Here is an 18930-nt window from a genome sequence, read left to right on the forward strand (position 1 = left end):
GCGAGGTGCTGAGATGCCGGAACAATCACAGGCACAGTGCAAGAAACAAGTTCAGCGGCAGCCCAGCTTGAGAGCTGCCAAAACGCCGGAGCATGCGGATCATCAACGCCAACAACACGCTCATTATATGGTGTCCCAGCGAGCTGCTGACATACCAGAACAATCACGGGCACAGAGCGAGGAACGACTTCAGCAGCAGGACAGCTTGACAGCTGTTGAAACGCAGCAGCAGGCGGATCATCAACACCAACAACATGCTCATTATATGGCATCCCAGCGAGCTGCTGATATGCTGGAACAATCACAGGCACGGTGTGAAGAAGAAGGTTAGCAGCAGGACAGCTTGCGAGCTGCCAAAGTGCTGGAGCAGGCAAACCATCGACAGCAGCAATTTGCTGAATATAGGCGGATCATCAATGGCAACAACCTGCAGGCAAAGTCACAGGCAGAAGCTAGGATATATATATATATGCTCCGTTAGTTGCCCTAGATCACCTTAGGCAATCTCAGCCGGGAGAAATATTACACACTACTAACCTCTGTACCACCATGCCATATCTTACCAACTATAAGAATCAGCAAAACATCTCACCGCACTTCCTCAGAGGCCACATCGGCCCATATTTTGGGCAAAAATTTGAGAAGAAATAATAACCCTCTAGCCCCACTGCAGTGTCTATGATGAATCAATGGGAAGTGACCACAAAAATTCCTGGACTCTTGTTGAGTCCGTCCCGAGAATAATATTGGTTATACTTGAAGGACATTTATGAGAGAGTATTGGAGACTTCTCAGAACACTCAGGTATATTTTTACATCTTGTGGTTTATTAGCTTTGCTGTCAAGGAAGTATCAACCGCACTGAATGATTTTTTTGCAGTAGTTTTTGTCCTCTGGGAGGTCCCACCTAAGGCTTCACATTCTGTATAGAAATGACTCTGTGATGGAAACAACTGGTCTGTGGGTTTCTTTTGCAAGTCTCAATGCTCTTCATGGGTCTTGGCCTCCAACCCATCCTCACGTCCTGCTGTCTTATAATAATTTTACTGTTTCCATCTGCAAAGAAACAGAAGGGCTAGTTCACACGTGAGTATAAGGGGAGGTTTTTGACAGCGGATTTCGCGTCCAAAACCTCCCCTTATAATGGTGGTCTATGGAGACCGCTGGGCTTCTGTTCTCCGCTAGCGGCGAGCTGCCGCTAGCGGAGAAAAGAAAGGACATGTCCTTTCTTCAGGCGGAAGCCGCGCAGGCTCAGCCGCGTGGCTTCCGCCCCCGGCAGCTCCCTCCTATGTCGGCTCATTCATTTGAGCCGACAGCAGAGGGTTAAGCCGCGACAGCGATGGTCGCGGCGGGCAGGTTTTGACAAGAGAGAGACGCGGCTCGCCGCGGCTCTCTCTGTGTCAAAACCCGCGCGGGCAGTTCACGTGTGAACTAGCCCGAAGACTCTCTCATTGTCCCCCTATATGTTACTGTATATACTTCAGGATATCTAACACCAATATCACCACATAGGAACCTCATGGATTATACCCCAACTAAGAAGAGGGAGAGTTTTATTTACACAGCATTAAATGGAGTTACCTTACTGTGACATCGCTGTGTGTATTATCCCTGTACTGTGACATCACTGTGTATTATCCCTGTACTGTGACATCACTGTGTGTATTATCCTGTACTGTGACATCACTGTGTGTATTATCCCTGTACTGTGACATCACTGTGTGTATTATCCTGTACTGTGACATCACTGTGTGTATTATCCTGTACTGTGACATCACTGTGTGTATTATCCCTGTACTGTGACATCACTGTGTGTATTATCCCTGTACTGTGACATCACTGTGTGTATTATCCCTGTACTGTGACATCACTGTGTATTATCCCTGTACTGTGACATCACTGTGTGTATTATCCCTGTACTGTGACATCACTGTGTGTATTATCCTGTACTGTGACATCGCTGTGTGTATTATCCCTGTACTGTGACATCGCTGTGTGTATTATCCTGTACTGTGACATCGCTGTGTGTATTATCCTGTACTGTGACATCACTGTGTGTATTATCCCTGTACTGTGACATCACTGTGTATTATCCCTGTACTGTGACATCACTGTGTGTATTATCCCTGTACTGTGACATCGCTGTGTGTATTATCCTGTACTGTGACATCGCTGTGTGTATTATCCCTGTACTGTGACATCGCTGTGTGTATTATCCCTGTACTGTGACATCGCTGTGTGTATTATCCCTGTACTGTGACATCGCTGTGTGTATTATCCTGTACTGTGACATCGCTGTGTGTATTATCCTGTACTGTGACATCGCTGTGTGTATTATCCTGTACTGTGACATCGCTGTGTGTATTATCCTGTACTGTGACATCGCTGTGTGTATTATCCCTGTACTGTGACATCACTGTGTGTATTATCCTGTACTGTGACATCACTGTGTGTATTATCCTGTACTGTGACATCACTGTGTGTATTATCCCTGTACTGTGACATCACTGTGTGTATTATCTCTGTACTGTGACATCGCTGTGTGTATTACCCCTGTACTGTGACATCGCTGTGTGTATTATCCTGTACTGTGACATCACTGTGTGTATTATCCCTGTACTGTGACATCACTGTGTGTATTATCCTGTACTGTGACATCACTGTGTGTATTATCCCTGTACTGTGACATCGCTGTGTGTATTATCCCTGTACTGTGACATCACTGTGTGTATTATCCTGTACTGTGACATCACTGTGTGTATTATCCTGTACTGTGACATCACTGTGTGTATTATCCCTGTACTGTGACATCACTGTGTGTATTATCTCTGTACTGTGACATCGCTGTGTGTATTACCCCTGTACTGTGACATCGCTGTGTGTATTATCCTGTACTGTGACATCACTGTGTGTATTATCCTGTACTGTGACATCACTGTGTGTATTATCCCTGTACTGTGACATCACTGTGTGTATTATCCTGTACTGTGACATCACTGTGTGTATTATCCCTGTACTGTGACATCACTGTGTGTATTATCCCTGTACTGTGACATCACTGTGTGTATTATCCTGTACTGACATCACTGTGTGTATTATCCCTGTACTGTGACATCACTGTGTGTATTATCCCTGTACTGTGACATCACTGTGTGTATTATCCTGTACTGTGACATCACTGTGTGTATTATCCTGTACTGTGACATCACTGTGTGTATTATCCCTGTACTGTGACATCACTGTGTGTATTATCTCTGTACTGTGACATCACTGTGTGTATTATCCCTGTACTGTGACATCACTGTGTGTATTATCTCTGTACTGTGACATCACTGTGTGTATTATCCCTGTACTGTGACATCACTGTGTGTATTATCCTGTACTGTGACATCACTGTGTGTATTATCCCTGTGCTGTGACATCACTGTGTGTATTATCCCTGTGCTGTGACATCACTGTGTGTATTATCCCTGTACTGTGACATCACTGTGTGTATTATCCTGTACTGTGACATCACTGTGTGTATTATCCTGTACTGTGACATCACTGTGTGTATTATCCCTGTACTGTGACATCACTGTGTGTATTATCCTGTACTGTGACATCACTGTGTGTATTATCCCTGTACTGTGACATCACTGTGTGTATTATCCCTGTGCTGTGACATCACTGTGTGTATTATCCCTGTACTGTGACATCACTGTGTGTATTATCCTGTACTGTGACATCACTGTGTGTATTATCCTGTACTGTGACATCACTGTGTGTATTATCCCTGTACTGTGACATCACTGTGTGTATTATCCTGTACTGTGACATCACTGTGTGTATTATCCCTGTACTGTGACATCACTGTGTGTATTATCCCTATTATCCCTACTATGACATCACTGTGTGTATTATCCCTGTACTGTGACATCACTGTGTGTATTATCCCTGTACTGTGACATCACTGTGTGTATTATCCCTATTATCCCTACTATGACATCACTGTGTCATATGCCACTGATATTGGTGGGTTTGGCTGAATTTTGGTATATATGTTTGGACACCAGTAGAGTGGCTGGTTCCTTGCCATCAATAGACGTCTGCCATCTTTCTTCTGTGGACTGATGATAGACGTTCTCCAGGTGTGGCCCACTGACATGTTCTGTCCTCTATATGTACAGAAGTATTATCATCATTGTGCTACCTTGTGAATTAAGCAATGTGTCACGTGATTTCCAGACGACTAAGAGTCAAATCAACTTTTTGCATGACTTTGTTTACCCACTAAATTGACAAAGGCGTAATAAAACAGCACCGCGCCCCGCAGACAAAGGATTCCCTGTAAAACAAAGCAGGTCGTACCCACTCATCATACCCATGGAGCGTCTCAACACCAGTTTATTTAATCTTCCCACCCTTATGGATCATGTCAAGGTGGAACAAAGAGGCAGGAGAGGATTGGATCAGTCTACACCTCCGCAGGAGAGAAATGGACCGGTCTACATCCCTGCAGTAGAGAGGAATGGACCAGTCTACATCCCTGCAGTAGAGAGGAATGGACCAGTCTACATCCCTGCAGTAGAGAGGAATGGACCAGTCTACATCCCTGCAGTAGAGAGGAATGGACCGGTCTACACCCCTGCAGTAGAGAGGAATGGACCAGTCTACATCCCCCGCAATTGAGGAATGGACCAGTCTACACCCATGCAGGTGAGGAGTAGACCGGTCTACACCCCCACAAGAGAGGAATGGACCGGTCTACATGCCTGCAGTAGAGAGGAATGGACCAGTCTACACCCCTGCAGTAGAGAGGAATGGACCAGTCTACAGGTAGACAGATACATAGATAGATTACCCATTACTTACCCAGACCACAGTTGACCCCGGCTGACCTCTGCCCTGTCACCAACTACTCAGTCTAGATCTTCCGGATATCCCGGCTTTTACTGTCCTCCCCGTCTACCCCTACCTTTGGTTGACAAGCACAGACCATGATCACATGTACCTAAATGTCTACATTACAAAGGCTCCAATCCAGAATCTGTGACAAACCTAGAATTCGGGACTCTAGGACTTGTACTGTGTATCTTTACTTGCAGGATGTGTACAGATAAGGAAGGACAGCTAATTCCTCCTCACCCGGTGGCCGCCCAGGTATTAGCAGATTGTCTGTGCTCAGTTTACTTAGTGATCAGCACTGCAAGTCTCTGTGGTTAATGGATCGGTGACACGTCACAACCAGCTATATACCCGCTATATACAGCTACCTATAGACACTATGAGGACATAAAACAGCCATATAGGCCAAATTTGCTCGATCGCCGATCGGGATCCGATCTTTCCCGATCGCTCAACCCTAGTTACTTTATGTTTATGGAGTAGGTTTGAACCGATCTTGAGATTTCAGGATTGTTTTTAAAATCTGATTTTCGATCATTTTCCAGCCAATCGCGATATTTGCTCGATCGCCAATCAGGATCCGATCTTTCCCGATCCCGATCGCTCAACCCTAGTCAGAACAAAATTAACGGAAACCCAACGGACCCCATTATAATCAATGGGGTCTCCATGGATCTGTTGTTGTCCATTCTTCTGGTCCACCACCCAATAGTGAAGATGTGAACATGCCCCAACATAGCGGGCACTCAAAGGACTCGCCCACTCCATACTCTCACTGGTCATAAGCGCCCCTAGTGGCACCAAATGGTAGCACAAATCAACTGACACATTGAAATCCATCAGTACAACCTGGACACCAGTTATTCCCGTAGAAGTCAATGGAAACTAAAATACTATCCAATTGGGGGGCCCCGTGTCCTTTCCCTAAACTTCAGGCGTTAATGGGAACCCTTAGGGTTTCTAATACCTGTACTGAAGACAATATACAATAAAAATACAATCAGTTCATTGTCGCAGAAAGACATATGGCAGAGCAGCGCCAGCAAACCTGGGCAGACGCCAGTGCCCTTTGGGTCTGGGTAAACGTGCCATGTGTGTTCAGCTGAGGGTGCGGTAGGCAGAGGACCCACCTCGGGGCCCACGTACACCAGGGTCATATGTAGTTTATACAGTCATGTACAAGGTACCTCGGTCATGAAGTAGTTAACCATGTGAATCACATTCTGTCGTCTTAATGAAGTCGATTTGCGTAAGTCGCATCAACGTCTCCGGGAAAAAGATATAACAAATGTAATTAACATGGGCTGCAAAATGGCCGCCACTTATAGAAGAGGCTCCACATCAAAGCAAGTGGCCAGGAGACTCAGATGAAGGCACTCGAGCACGCACGGCTGATACTGGGAATGGAATAGTGAGATAGCGCCACCTGGTGTTCAATCATCACAACTACATCTGCATACTCTTCATTCAAACAGGTTAATAATATTATAAAACATCTATTTTTCATCATTTTATCATCTTTGGGGGGATTATTACATTTTACGTCAAGAATTGTGTCTAATACTACGAAAGGATGGTCCAGGATCCAAAAAAGGATAAGTAGCTTTTTTTTTAAAAAAAAAAAAAAAAAAAAAACATGCTTAAAGTGATTGTCCACTTTGGACAACTCGTCCTCTTGACAATGAACTGATCACAGAGGTCACACTGTTGTGACCCCCAGCGATTAGCAGCGATCTGGGAATTCAGCTTGAAGAGTTTCATTTTCCTGCAGCACTCCCGCAGGGGAGATGGGGTATTACATGATGCTAACTAACACTCATAGAAACTCCCCCAGAGCTACTGACACTCTTTTCACTCTGGTAAATTACATGAGGCTTTGTGAGCATAGATCTCTCCCATCTCAATCCTTTAAGATAGCAGATGACGCAATTAAAAAGTTCCCAATTTCTAAGCCCTGCCCAGAATGAGAATCGGGAATGCGAGTCATTACACACGTCTGACAACATATTTACATTTATTGTAGAGTTCTCAACAGGCAAAAACAGAAAACAATAGAATTTAAAGGTGCGCCCACCTGGAATCACAGCGCCCTCTACAGTTAAACAATTCACTCAACGCAAACGTCTTCCACTCCGTAGTCTCACAGAGACCAAATACTGGATAACCAAAAAACGTGTTCATCATGTCAATGAGAATGTCCGCGTGAAAAATTACCAAACGTGACCGTAACAGCATTTCGGGGGGCAAAAAAAGGGCAAATTATTTTTGGGCTCAGTTTGAAAAGTTGTCAAATGTAAACCAATGCAGGCATGAGTGTCTCCATTCAGTCCTTCGAGGGAATGCCCTACGGAACAGCGCTCCTAGTGGTTGCTTTATGTTTTATTCCTAAAAAAAAAAAAAAGTGCTGCAGTGTAAATCATGTGGATAATCGACACCTACCTGTAGTACCACCCTTTAAACTATGTTGTTACTGACCAACACAAAACATGAACCCGCACGTCGTCTTGTACTACAGTTAGACAGTGGGACATCTTTTATACCTCCATGTTTGGCCTCCGTCATAATCGGATATAAAGGAGGAAATTTTTCTACTATAGGGTCAAGAATAGATTAAAAAATAATTTAAAAAAAACACAGGAAATGCCATTTCAGCCAGTGACTGAGGTAGGTCTCGGCTGTGGCCAGTGATTGGCTGAGTGGGCATTTCCTGTGTGTCAAAATGGGAGAAGAAGACGGAGACCAGCAGGGAATCGGTAAGCATTGGAAAGTGACTGGCAGGGAATCAGTGAGGAAAGAATTTTTTTTTTTAAACCAATTCTGACTCCATCACCAAATTTTTTTTCCCTACTCATTAATGGGAACTGATAAATAATGGATTATCAGACAGTCTGGATTTTTAAATGGCCGTACCAGCGTAAAATCTGATCCTGTGACTCTTTACTGGACAATCTGACAATGGATTAGGCTACTTTACATTACGTCCCACTCTGATCTTTTAACATATATGCCAGGATAGCGCTCATCTAAAAAATAAAAAAAAAATTTAAAAATGAGAAAAAAAAACCCACACTTTTTGGGGCGGGACTGAATGGGCAGTGTTCAGCTCTACTCCATTCAACAAACATTGGAAACCAAGACGGACTCCACCCAAAGTGAGGGGTTGTCTAGGGAGTTTCATTTAACTTACTTCCTTTGGGTATTTCTTAAAGCTGGACCTGGGGCCGATTCTGACCCCGGGTCACGTGATCAAACCAGCAGCCGGACCCCTGGGTTGCTCCGTCTCCTCTCCATTTTCACAGGTAAGTTACCTGTACTATGGGGACGGGAGACGGAGAGACTTGGGAGGTAAGTAGAGTGCTGGTTTCGATCAGACCCATCCCTAAACCCCTAGGCCCTAAGTCCAGATGTGACCCAGCCAAATGCGTTAATCCCTTGCATTCTATACCGTAAATAACCCTTATGGCGGTATTAACCATATAATCCGTACAAGAGTGAGTGCGCTCCCAATGTAGCATCTCTGTAGACCTTCCCATGGAAGTTGCCATTTTGAATTGCACAATAAGTCCCAGCATGACCTTTGCCTTTGTGGGCATGTATAATGTATGAAGAGGGGAATGATTTAGGATCCATTACCTAAAGGGTAAAGGTTCACTTGTCTACAGTCAAATCATAAAAATGCACAAGGAGTAGCAGAGCTGAGTTGGTCACATGGTACAATCTGCAGATTTACATAGGACTGCCCTTAAACACGGTGTTAAAGTGGGGTCCCGCAATAGTGGGCTGATCAGAGGGTGTCCCACCACTGGGACCACTAGGGAGATTTAGCAAAAGCTGTTCAATTCACCTGCAGCGCCTCCACAGGAGAAATGAAGCACTGCGCGGTAATCACTAAAATCAAAGGGCTATCGATGTAACGTAAGGCCCATGCAAGATTGTTTTTTTTTTGTTGTTGGGGAGGGGGGGGAGCGCGAATTTCACAAGGTTTGTCCATCTGCTCTTGCCCCAACAGGAAGTGCTATTATAATAATATTTGTACTTGCCCTCTCTCACGGGGTCTGGTGCACCCTCGGGGTCCTCCTCCAGTCTTCTGAGTGACATCACGGACCACATGGACAGCGAAATCCTGTGATTGGGCCTTAGTGGTCGCACGCGGTGCAGTGATATCAGGACATTGGCACACACCATGTGACCACTGAAGCCTGTGACGTCAGCCGGAAGAGGCCAAAAACGGTGAGGGGAGGGTAATATAAACGTTTACTATGTTTCTGCCCCCTCAAGTATAATAGTGGTTTCATAAGTGAGTCAAACCCAAAACTTTTGGAACATTCAGGACAACTTAGGTTCGCTCTTCTCATTACAAACTCAGCTCTGCTACATCTTCAACCCTCCCTACAGGCTTGTTCCGGTGCGGATTATTTACAGGGACCTTGGACACGACACAGGACAGCTCTCTTCTAGAAGAAGTAGTTACAAAAAATTCCAGCCCTCCGAAAAAAAAAGTGGGAACCTCCGTCAAGGAATTTTGGCAGAAATATGAAACGTTCCTAGACAAATCCACACGGAACAAGTAACGTCCAGATATTCAAGTAAGCGACTATCCATCGTATCTTATATTTCAGTTCCTAAAAAGTCCAGCAACCACAAATTGCTGACCTGTCCCTTTAAATGCTTTACAGATCCACGTTCAGACCCAGAAGATACCAGCAGGTCTGGCGAGTTCATGTTTTCCAGACCTGGTACAATCCTACTGGTCCTACCTGATGGTGGCGCCATTTTTTTTTCAGTCTTTTTGGTTATTAACATCTTACTAATAAAGACAAAAACAAACATGTCAGTCGAAATGTATTAGATATTCGGGGTAGATCTGGTTGCTGTCGAAGATGACGTAAATAAGCGGAGAGAAGGGGTTATCCACACAGCTGTCATACAAGTTAGTCAGGCTGCCGTCCTTGGAGGGCGGTCGGATGTACTTGCTGTCTCCGGTGGCATGTTCGCCTACGATGACGCGGGCCAAAAACATTGATTTCTTGGAGAAGAACTGACAGCAGTCCGAGGTGACTCCGTGCAGTTTCAGCGTCGGCCCGTGCTTGCCGGTGTTTCTACAGTACTGGCTGGATAAGGATGCGTTCTTGGCAAAGTAAGTACCTAAAATAGGAAAAAAAAAAGCAAAAATTTGAAATTTTCTAAAATTTTCAAGGCTGACCGTACACCATAAAAAATGTAGGCTGAAAGGGGTTTTGCCATTACCGACCAGAGGATAGAGGAAAAAGTATCAGATCACTGGGGGTCGGAGGAATAATACCAGGTGAACGGGGACCCTAAAGCACCCCAAAATCTTCCTGGAGAATGGAGCTCTAGTGCACTTATATGGCCAGTGCTCCATTCTCTTCTATAGGACCACATAGCCCCTTGGCAGTGAATAGAGCATACTGGGGCTTCATACACAAAGGACTTTTGGGTCCCATGTTCTCCAGATCATTGGGGGGCCCAGCAGTTACACCCTCAGCAAAAAAGTGTCTGCAAAGGCACAACCCCTTTAAGGAGGTCCTCCCACCTCTCTGGACATGTCTATTTAACTAAACACTAATGCTCATGAAATAACAATTCTAAAGCATCTTTCCTTAAAGGGATCCTATCATTACAATGCAATTTTTGTGACTAACATGTAGGAATAGCTTTAAGAAAGGCTATTCTTCTCCTACCTTTAGATGTCTTCTCCACGCCGCCATTCAGAAGAAATCCCGGTTTTCTTTGGTATGCAAATTAATTCTCTTGCAGCACTGGGGGCAGTCCCCAGCGCTCAAACAGCACTGGGGGCGTCCCCAATGCTGCAAGAGAACTCTCCAGCGCCGCCTCCATCTTCTTCTGGAATGGCCTCTTTACGCGTCTTCTTCCGGCCTTGAATTGAAACTTCTACGCAAGTGCAAGTCAGCTCTGCTGTGAGGCCTCGAGCAAAGCAGACTGCGCATGCCCACCTGGTGGAACCGGCTATTTTCTTACACAGTAAGCGGCCACAAGAAAATGGCCACTTATACCAGGCGGGCATGCGCAGTCGGCTTTGCCAGAGGCCTCACGGCAGAGCCGACTTGCGCTTGCGTAGAAGTTTCAAGCCAAGGCCGGAAGAAGACGCGTGAAGAGGCCATTCCAGAAGAAGATGGAGGCGGCGCTGGAGAGTTCTCTCGCAGCATTGGGCCCGCCCCCAGTGCTGCGAGAGAACTAATTTGCATACCAAAGAAAACCGATATTTCTGCCGAACATCAGCGCAGAGAAGATATCTAAAGGTAGGAGAAGAATAGCCTTCCATAAGGCTATTCCTAAATGTTAGTGACAAAAAATAGCATTTTAAGGATAGAATCCTTTTAAAACTATCTATTGTGTTGTCCCTCTGTTATTCTTCCTGGAAGTGTGTAAATAAATTGACAACTGGACATTACTATTCCTCTTGTCTGACACTAGGAGGGATCCCTTTGCCATTTTTTGGCTGTTGCAGTCACATGACATGTCATTGTGATGACGTGAGAGAAGGCAACAGAGGACCCCTAACGGATCAGCCATATGGTATTGCCCAACATGTGACTTCTGAGGCCAGCAATTGGCCACAAAGGTCACCTGAGCCCCAGCACTTCCTCCACCCTGAGCAGTTCAAGGACCATCTGATCTAAGTTTACACTGTCTAGAATATAGCAGGTCACAAGACATGGGGGTTGTTATATAAACAAGGGTGGGACACAAGCTTAGGGGGTGTTTTACATAAGCAGGGGAGAGTTATATAAGCGGGGGCGGAGCTAACTAAGAAATGATATATGATGAAAGACTTAGCTGGAAGAAAGAAATAGGGTGAGTTAAAGGAGAGATCTAGATGAAGTCAGTAAGGAGCGGAGATCTCACCTTTCCCATACACAGCTCCGTGGATCCCATTGATCCTCCAGTCAAAGTTATGGATACAGATGGCGTTCACAAATTCATTGCTCGTCCCATGAAACAGCATCTCTTCTGCAATCTGAGACAGACCCTTCTTCTTCTTCAGCTGAGCTTTCTTTCTATAAAGCACAAGCCCATGGAATACGTCCACCATTAGGATACATACAAGAACACCAAATGTGAGCTGCCCCTTTAAGAGACCATGATAGCAAAACGTACCTGCAGTAAAACTCCCATAGATCTAGGTTTTGTATCCTAAGAATATTCGCTATCCGGTTCTTATCCATCGACTCTCCGAAGAGGTTGGCTACTTCGTTGTACTCATTACAACACTTGATCAAAGGAATGAGCTGATAGGGCTCCGAGTTGTTGACGTGTTCCCAGTGAGACGGCAGAGGGATGGATCCATTATCACAGATGTAACTAGGACAGAAAGACGCAGGAACTAAAAGGGATTTTCCAGGCTAAAAATATTACCTAAAGATCACACCCGGCACCCCCACAGATTAGTAATTCTCAGCAGCTGATACACAGAGAATAGAGCTGGAAGAAGACAGCTTCATTTTTGGTGTGAGTGCAGCTTAGGTGCCAATGAAATCAATGGGAGCTGCAATACCTAATCTGGCCACTACAGAGAGAATGGTGCTACAGCAACTTGTGTGTGGAAGCTGCAGGAGACTATGACAAAAGGATCAGACTACACAGAGTTTGTTCGTAGTCTGTAAGCATGGAAACACATAGGTTTGCCTAGCAGCTGTAGACACAAATCAGTACATTTTTTTACAAGAAGGCTGCTGGATCAGCCTTGAAGAATCCGCCAGATGAATTATGGTAAATTCAACCCCCTTAAAGGGATTCTACCACTAAATAGCTATTTTTTCTGCTTTAGACGTCGGAATAGCCTTTAGAAAGGCTATTCGTCTCTTACGTTTAAACATGGTCTCCGCGGCGCTGTTCCTTAGAAATCCCGGTTTTTACCAGTATGCAAAAGAGTTCTCTCGCAGCAATGGGGGCGGGCCCCAGCGCTCAAACGGCGATGGGTGCGTCCCCACTGCTGCCTGAGAATTCTCTCCAGTGCACCTCCTTCTTCAGCTGCATCCTCCCCTTCCTTCTGCATCAGCCCCGTCGCCTGCGCAATCGGCTCTGCCAGCGAGACACTAGTAGAGCTGACTGCGCATACCGGCCAGCGGCCATATTTTCAAGGCCGCAATTGCGCGCACGCCCAGTACATTCCTCAAAGTCTTCGCCGAACAGAACATACTGCGCATGCTCAGTAAGGTCTATACAGACCTCCGACGCACGAGTGAAGTCATCCAGGTTTGGAGGATCTGTACAGGCCTTACTGAGCATGCGCAGTATGCTCTGTCCCCGGCGAAGACTTCGAGGAGCGTAGTGCACGAGCGCGCAATTGCGGCCTCGAAAATATGGCCGCCGGCCGGCATGCGCAGTCGGCTGTACTAGAGTCTCGCTGGCAGAGCCGATTGCGCAGGCGTCGGAGATGACGCAGAAGGAAGACGACAGAGAAGGGGAGGATGCAGTTGAAGAAGGAGGTGCGCTGGAGAGTTCTCAGGCAGCAGTGGGGACGCCCCCATCGCCATTTGAGCGCTGAGGCCCGCCCCCATTGCTGCGAGAGAACTCATTAGCATACCAGTAAAAAACGGGATTTCTAAGAAACGGCGCGGTGGAGACCACGTCTAAAGTAAGAGACGAATAGCCTTTCTAAGGGCTATTCCGACGTCTAAAGCAGAAAAAAGGCTATTTAGTGGTAGAATCCCTTTAAGGTCTTTTTAGTCATGAGACATTGTTGAACACAGTCAGTATAATATTTGGTGCATCCAATTACCTAAAAGCCGAAATGGAAAAAGGGGCGCGCTTTACTGGCCTTTGTTTTCCGGTGCATAAATTGGTCTGTTTCATTTCTGGACAAGAAAAAGGAGAGAAAAAAAAAAATTCAGCAAAATTTTTCAACTCAACAAAAACACCATATAAAGAGTAAATGGTCAGCGAACGACTCCCATTCCCTGGAATACTCTCTATTGTTTAACTGTCTGTGAAGAGGAAGGACTGCTCAGGGTGGTCCACTGCCCAGACAGGTGTCAGATCCCTATAGAAGTTCAAATAATGACTTATCCTAGGGGTAGGTCATCAATCAAATCCCTGGAAAACCCCTTTAAGGGTATGTAGCCAATGTAAACCAAAGCTGGAGATACTTGTGGACAAAAAAAAGTGCAAGCAAAGAACCTGAACATCACATAGAGCAATGGCCTCTAACCTGAGGCAACCAAGCTCTCGAAAAACTACAACTCTCAACAGGCCGGGAGTTGTAGTTCTGCAGGAACTCGAAACGACCAATATAAAGAATATAAGAACACGGCTCACCTATAAAGTCTAAGGTGTAGTTGAACTTCATGGTCCTAAAGTTGATGGACCCGTGCGGATTCACCCTGTAGTGCTGTTCAATCTCTTGGCTGCTTATGGAACAATAAGACGTGGACGTCGTCTGAGAGACACAAAGACAAGAGAAGAATCCGGGGTAAACATCTTCCGGGACCCACAAATGTCACTGTCAAGCAATTTTAGTTAATGGGGTTGCTCCAATCAGGTCACATGGATATCATAGAAGTGGAACCCCCCCTCTAAACAGCCACTGAGAAGAACAGCTCCAACCCTGGAGCCCTGGTGGCATCAGGTACTACACGGACTGGGTACAATGCTAAAATTAAAGAATAGGGGTAAAGGGGCTCCAGAGACAAGGACAGGGGCTGTCTTCATGAGGCAACCCCTTCTGCCTTTAGATGTCTTCTCTGCACCTCTGTTTCATAGAAATACCAGTTTTTGTCTGTATGCAAATGAGTTCTCTCGCAGCACTGGGGGCGTCCCCAATGCTGCGAGAGAACTCTCCAGCGATGCCTCCAACTTCTTCAGGAACGTCCTCTTCACGCGTGTTCTTCCGCCGCTGGCGGTCAAACTGCTAGGCCTCGGGCAGAGCCGACTGCACATACCCGTGACTACAAGAAAAATGGCCACTTACACAGTCAGTAAGCGGTCATTTTCTAGTGGCCTGTGGGCATGCACAGTCAGCTCTGCCCTAGGCCTAGAAGGTTGAAACCAAGCTGCGGAAGAAGACGCGCAGAGAGGCCGTTCCTGAAGAAGATGGAGGCGGCGGAGCTGGAGAGTTCTCTCGCAGCATTGGAGACGCCCCCAGTGCTGTTTGAGCGCTGAGGACCGCCCCTAGTGCTGTGAGAGAACTCATTTGCATAAAGACGAATAATGGGATATCTACTGAACGGAGGCACGGAGAAGACATCTAAAGGTAGGAGAAGAATAGGCTTTCTTAAGGCTATTCCTACGTATTAGTGAGGAAAAAAAAGCATTTTAATGGAAGAATCCCTTTAACTCAGAAGAGCTGACAATCTCTTTTCAGGTGGCAAAAATCGAGAATAGCTTGGTTTAAAGGGAACGTGTCGCATGTAAAATATTGTTCAATCTGCAGGTGGCAACTTACAGAGCAGGAGGAGCTGAGCAGACTGGTATATAGGATTGTGGGAAAAGATTCAGTATAACCTGTCATTGATACATTGTAATCTCTGCTGTAGGTTCAGACGTCTAGGAGGCGGGGCTATTAGTGAGACACCTCCCCCTCTAATAGCTCCGCCTCCTGGACTTTGAAGCGTGAACAAAGATTTCAACGGATAAATGGCAGGTAATGCTGAATCTTTCCCCACAATCCTATATATCAATCTAGTCAGCGCCTCCTGCTCTATAACACATTACACTGCATTTTTCATATGACAGGTCCCCTTTAAGTCTTGACAAGACTCATTGTCCATTCTCTTCCCTTAGCGTGAGCAAGCCCTGAGTAATCTGAGAAATACTGGCTGCTAAGAGCAAGCTGCTGATATGCAGAGAATGGAGCAGGAAGCAGACAGCGCCATTCTCCATGTAGTGGTCAGATCAGGTATTGCAGATCATCTCCCATTCACTAGAATGGAGCTAAGCTGCAGTGACTCAGTTCAGCCACTACACAGAGAACAGAGCTGTCTGCTTCCAGCTCCGTTCTCTGCGTATCAACAAGTCTCATCCATATTTGTTCCCTATAAAGGGAGACGTGTGTGAGCAACACTTACCTCAAACATATGCCATTTACCGCATTCTGCCAGGTAGAACCAACCCCACTGTGTTTCAGAAACGTCCATGTCCTCAGCTACATCGATGTTAATGGTTGCCCCCATTTTTTGTGTTGGTTGACAACATTCAACCTGAAACATAGCCCGGCATTAGTCATACAGTTCTACAAGGTAGCCATATTGGCTGTCACCCAGCTTTCTAAGAAATCGATAATACAAAGAAACTGTTGCGTGAGGAATATTTTTAAAAATTGACAGAAGAGCGACCACTACAGGTAGAATTTGGTATTACATGGAGTCCAATCAAATAGATGGGGAATAGGAAGAAATGGTCAAGGCGAGCCTAGGAAAAAGGATCGGACCCCCTGGTCTTGTGACCCATGGGGGTCCGAGCGTTTGAATCATCAGACACAGAACACAGAGAAATTTACCATCGCTTGTCCGAATAACCTGCTCACGACCACTTCGCTTTCCGTATTTCGCCTTCCTGATGACGCCCTTGGGATGAGGTGACCACAGCCATCAAGCTAGTAGGATAGAAGCATAAGGGGGGGGGACAGATAGAGAATTATGGGTAATATTGCTATTTACCGCTCCCATATTATAACAGTACTGGTAGAGAGTTATAACAATGGACCTTGTTACCCATAGCAAGCATATGCTCACATAGGTCAATGGTTCCTCGCCTGTGGCCGCTCAGGGGTCATGTGGGCCGAGGACTCCCACTGGAGTGCGAACTATTTTACGTTTCGCTCTCCCCAGCATCCAAAATTCCTGGACAACCCCTTTATAGTGAGCCGCGCATGCGCAAGTTTCTCCACCTACTTGTAAAGTAGCAATAGTAAACCACTATGGAGTTCTAGTCTGGACCGGCATATCTGGGCATTAAAGGGATAGTCCAGGATTTTTTTTTATGGTATCTAATTGGTGGGGGCCGACCGCTGAGGTGCACCTGGCCCCAGTACTGTACACTGAGGAAGAAGCAGATTGCTCTGTACACTGTATAGTGGCAGGACAACGGTACTACAGCTCAGCCCCCATTACCATCAATGGGATAGAGCTACAGTAACAGTACCAGCCACTATACAGTGTACAGAGCCGACTGCTGAGGTGCACCTGGCCCCAGTACTATACACTGAGGAAGAAGCAGATTGCTCTGTACACTGTATAGTGGCAGGACAACGGTACTACAGCTCAGCCCCCATTACCATCAATGGGATAGAGCTACAGTAACAGTACCAGCCACTATACAGTGTACAGAGCCGACTGCTGAGGTGCACCTGGTCCCAGTACTATACACTGAGGAAGAAGCAGATTGCTCTGTACACTGTATAGTGGCAGGACACCAGTACTACAGCTCAGCCCCCATTACCATCAATGGGACAGAGCTACAGTAACAGTACCAGCCACTAGACAGTGTACAGAGCTATATACTTCTGCCTCCATGCACTGTATAGTACTGAGACCAGATGTGCCCCCAAATGGCTGCAGCCCCCACCAATCAGGTAGCTATAGCCTATTCCTTAAAAAAACAAAACAATTGCAGACAACCATTTCAGACCCGATTACACGATCCATTTATTAGGTTATCTCAATTACTGCCCCCTTTAAAGGTTCCAGAGGTCCCCCAAACACCTACACACTTGTCATGTGATCCCATGAAGCACAAACAGTATGGAAGAGGGGGGGGGGGGCGCAATTTCTAGATCTCTATACAAGAACAATAATTTCCCCATCCATCCCATGTAAAAGGGCTCTTATGCAAACAGCCAATGATGTGAACGGTGTAATGCTTCATTTCTCCTGCGGGGGCGCTGTAGGGGAATTGAACACTTGTTGCACTTGTTCCTCACAGACTACAGCTGATGTCTTGGGGCTGTCAGCAGGAGGCCACCCTATGATCATATAGTCAATATTGGACACGTTCAGGGGTCCCCCACCTCTCTGGACAAAAGGAGCGGTGGTCAAACTTTCATCCTGCAGCCCAATTTGTCTAAAGATATGTAGGAACTAGGGACCCCCATTCTCATGATCAGAGGGGTCCCAGGGGTCAGATACTTATCCCGATCTTGTAAACAGGTGATTACTTAAAGGGGGTCTCCAGGGAGTTTTATTAAATTTTTTTTCCTCCGTTGTTTTGTTCAAGCAGGCAGGCTGTGACGCCCCCCACCCCCAGACCCCATAGCACAGGAGAGGGGAGCTGAGCTGGAGCAACCTGGGGGCTAGTCTGATCACATGACCCGGGGTCTGAGCCAGCCCGGACCCCCGCTTGAAAACCCCCCAAAGTGATGAAACTTCAACTCCCTGGACATCCTGACACACCCCACTGCACCCCGATTCTGGGTAAATATAGTGATAGATACCCCCTGATCACATCACTGTTGCAGATTGGCCATTCAGGATTCTAGAAAAGCTGGGTAAACACCCCCAATTTAGGTTTATCACTGCCCACACTTACATACTGCTCAGGTTTACCATTCAGAAGTGTAGGAAAGCTGGGAGCCTCCATGGCATCTGTAAGGTGTCACCCAGCTTTCCTAGGCTATGATAACCACTTGATCCCTAGTGTCTGATATGCTGTATAGTATATCCCCTCCTTACCTCCAGATGGTTGTGTGCCCGGGGCTGTATACATGTCTGTAGGCTCCCTGTGCCACCATGACAGCGCCGCCCCCTGGCCCTGCACTCACCTGCTCCGGCTTTCACTTCCTGGGCTCTGCTCAGCTGTCAGGGAAACGGAACGTTCGAAGTGGGCGGGGCCTAGCACGATGACGAGATACAATGTATCACAGCCGGGGCGGGGCTCTGTCATCTTAAAGGGGCCGCATCCTTTTTTTACTGCAGCACTCTAGTTCTGTGCTTATTGGGGTCTGGATTGTTCCCAAGTGTGGTGCCAAGTCGCTAGTCTAGGATAGCTATGGACTTACCGTCCATGGTTACAAAATCCGCAAGGCACACGACCTAAATCCGTAATCCGTGAATTTGGTTAACCATT

General features: G+C 46.3%; 1 protein-coding gene across 2 annotated transcripts; it reads right to left on the reverse strand.

Annotated features, from left to right (window-relative positions):
* Nucleotides 1–6912: 6912 nt before the first annotated feature.
* Nucleotides 6913–18647, reverse strand: PARP11 (poly(ADP-ribose) polymerase family member 11). 2 transcript variants are annotated; one of them, XM_075275062.1, is made up of 8 exons: nt 18626–18647; nt 16367–16462; nt 15936–16067; nt 14188–14308; nt 13652–13727; nt 12028–12231; nt 11776–11927; nt 6913–10032 (listed from the first exon to the last, which is right to left on the reverse strand). In XM_075275062.1, the coding sequence occupies exons 2-8, from the start codon at nt 16367–16369 to the stop codon at nt 9719–9721; spliced, it is 1002 nt and encodes a 333-aa protein (XP_075131163.1). In that variant the 5' UTR covers nt 16370–16462; nt 18626–18647; the 3' UTR covers nt 6913–9718. The 2 variants fall into 2 exon arrangements, with proteins under 2 accessions (XP_075131163.1, XP_075131162.1); XM_075275061.1 differs by lacking the exon at nt 18626–18647 and adding an exon at nt 18537–18620.
* Between the last annotated feature and the right edge of the window lie 283 nt (nt 18648–18930).

This window comes from Leptodactylus fuscus, chromosome 5 (genome assembly GCF_031893055.1).
Source record: "Leptodactylus fuscus isolate aLepFus1 chromosome 5, aLepFus1.hap2, whole genome shotgun sequence".
NCBI lineage: Eukaryota > Metazoa > Chordata > Amphibia > Anura > Leptodactylidae > Leptodactylus > Leptodactylus fuscus.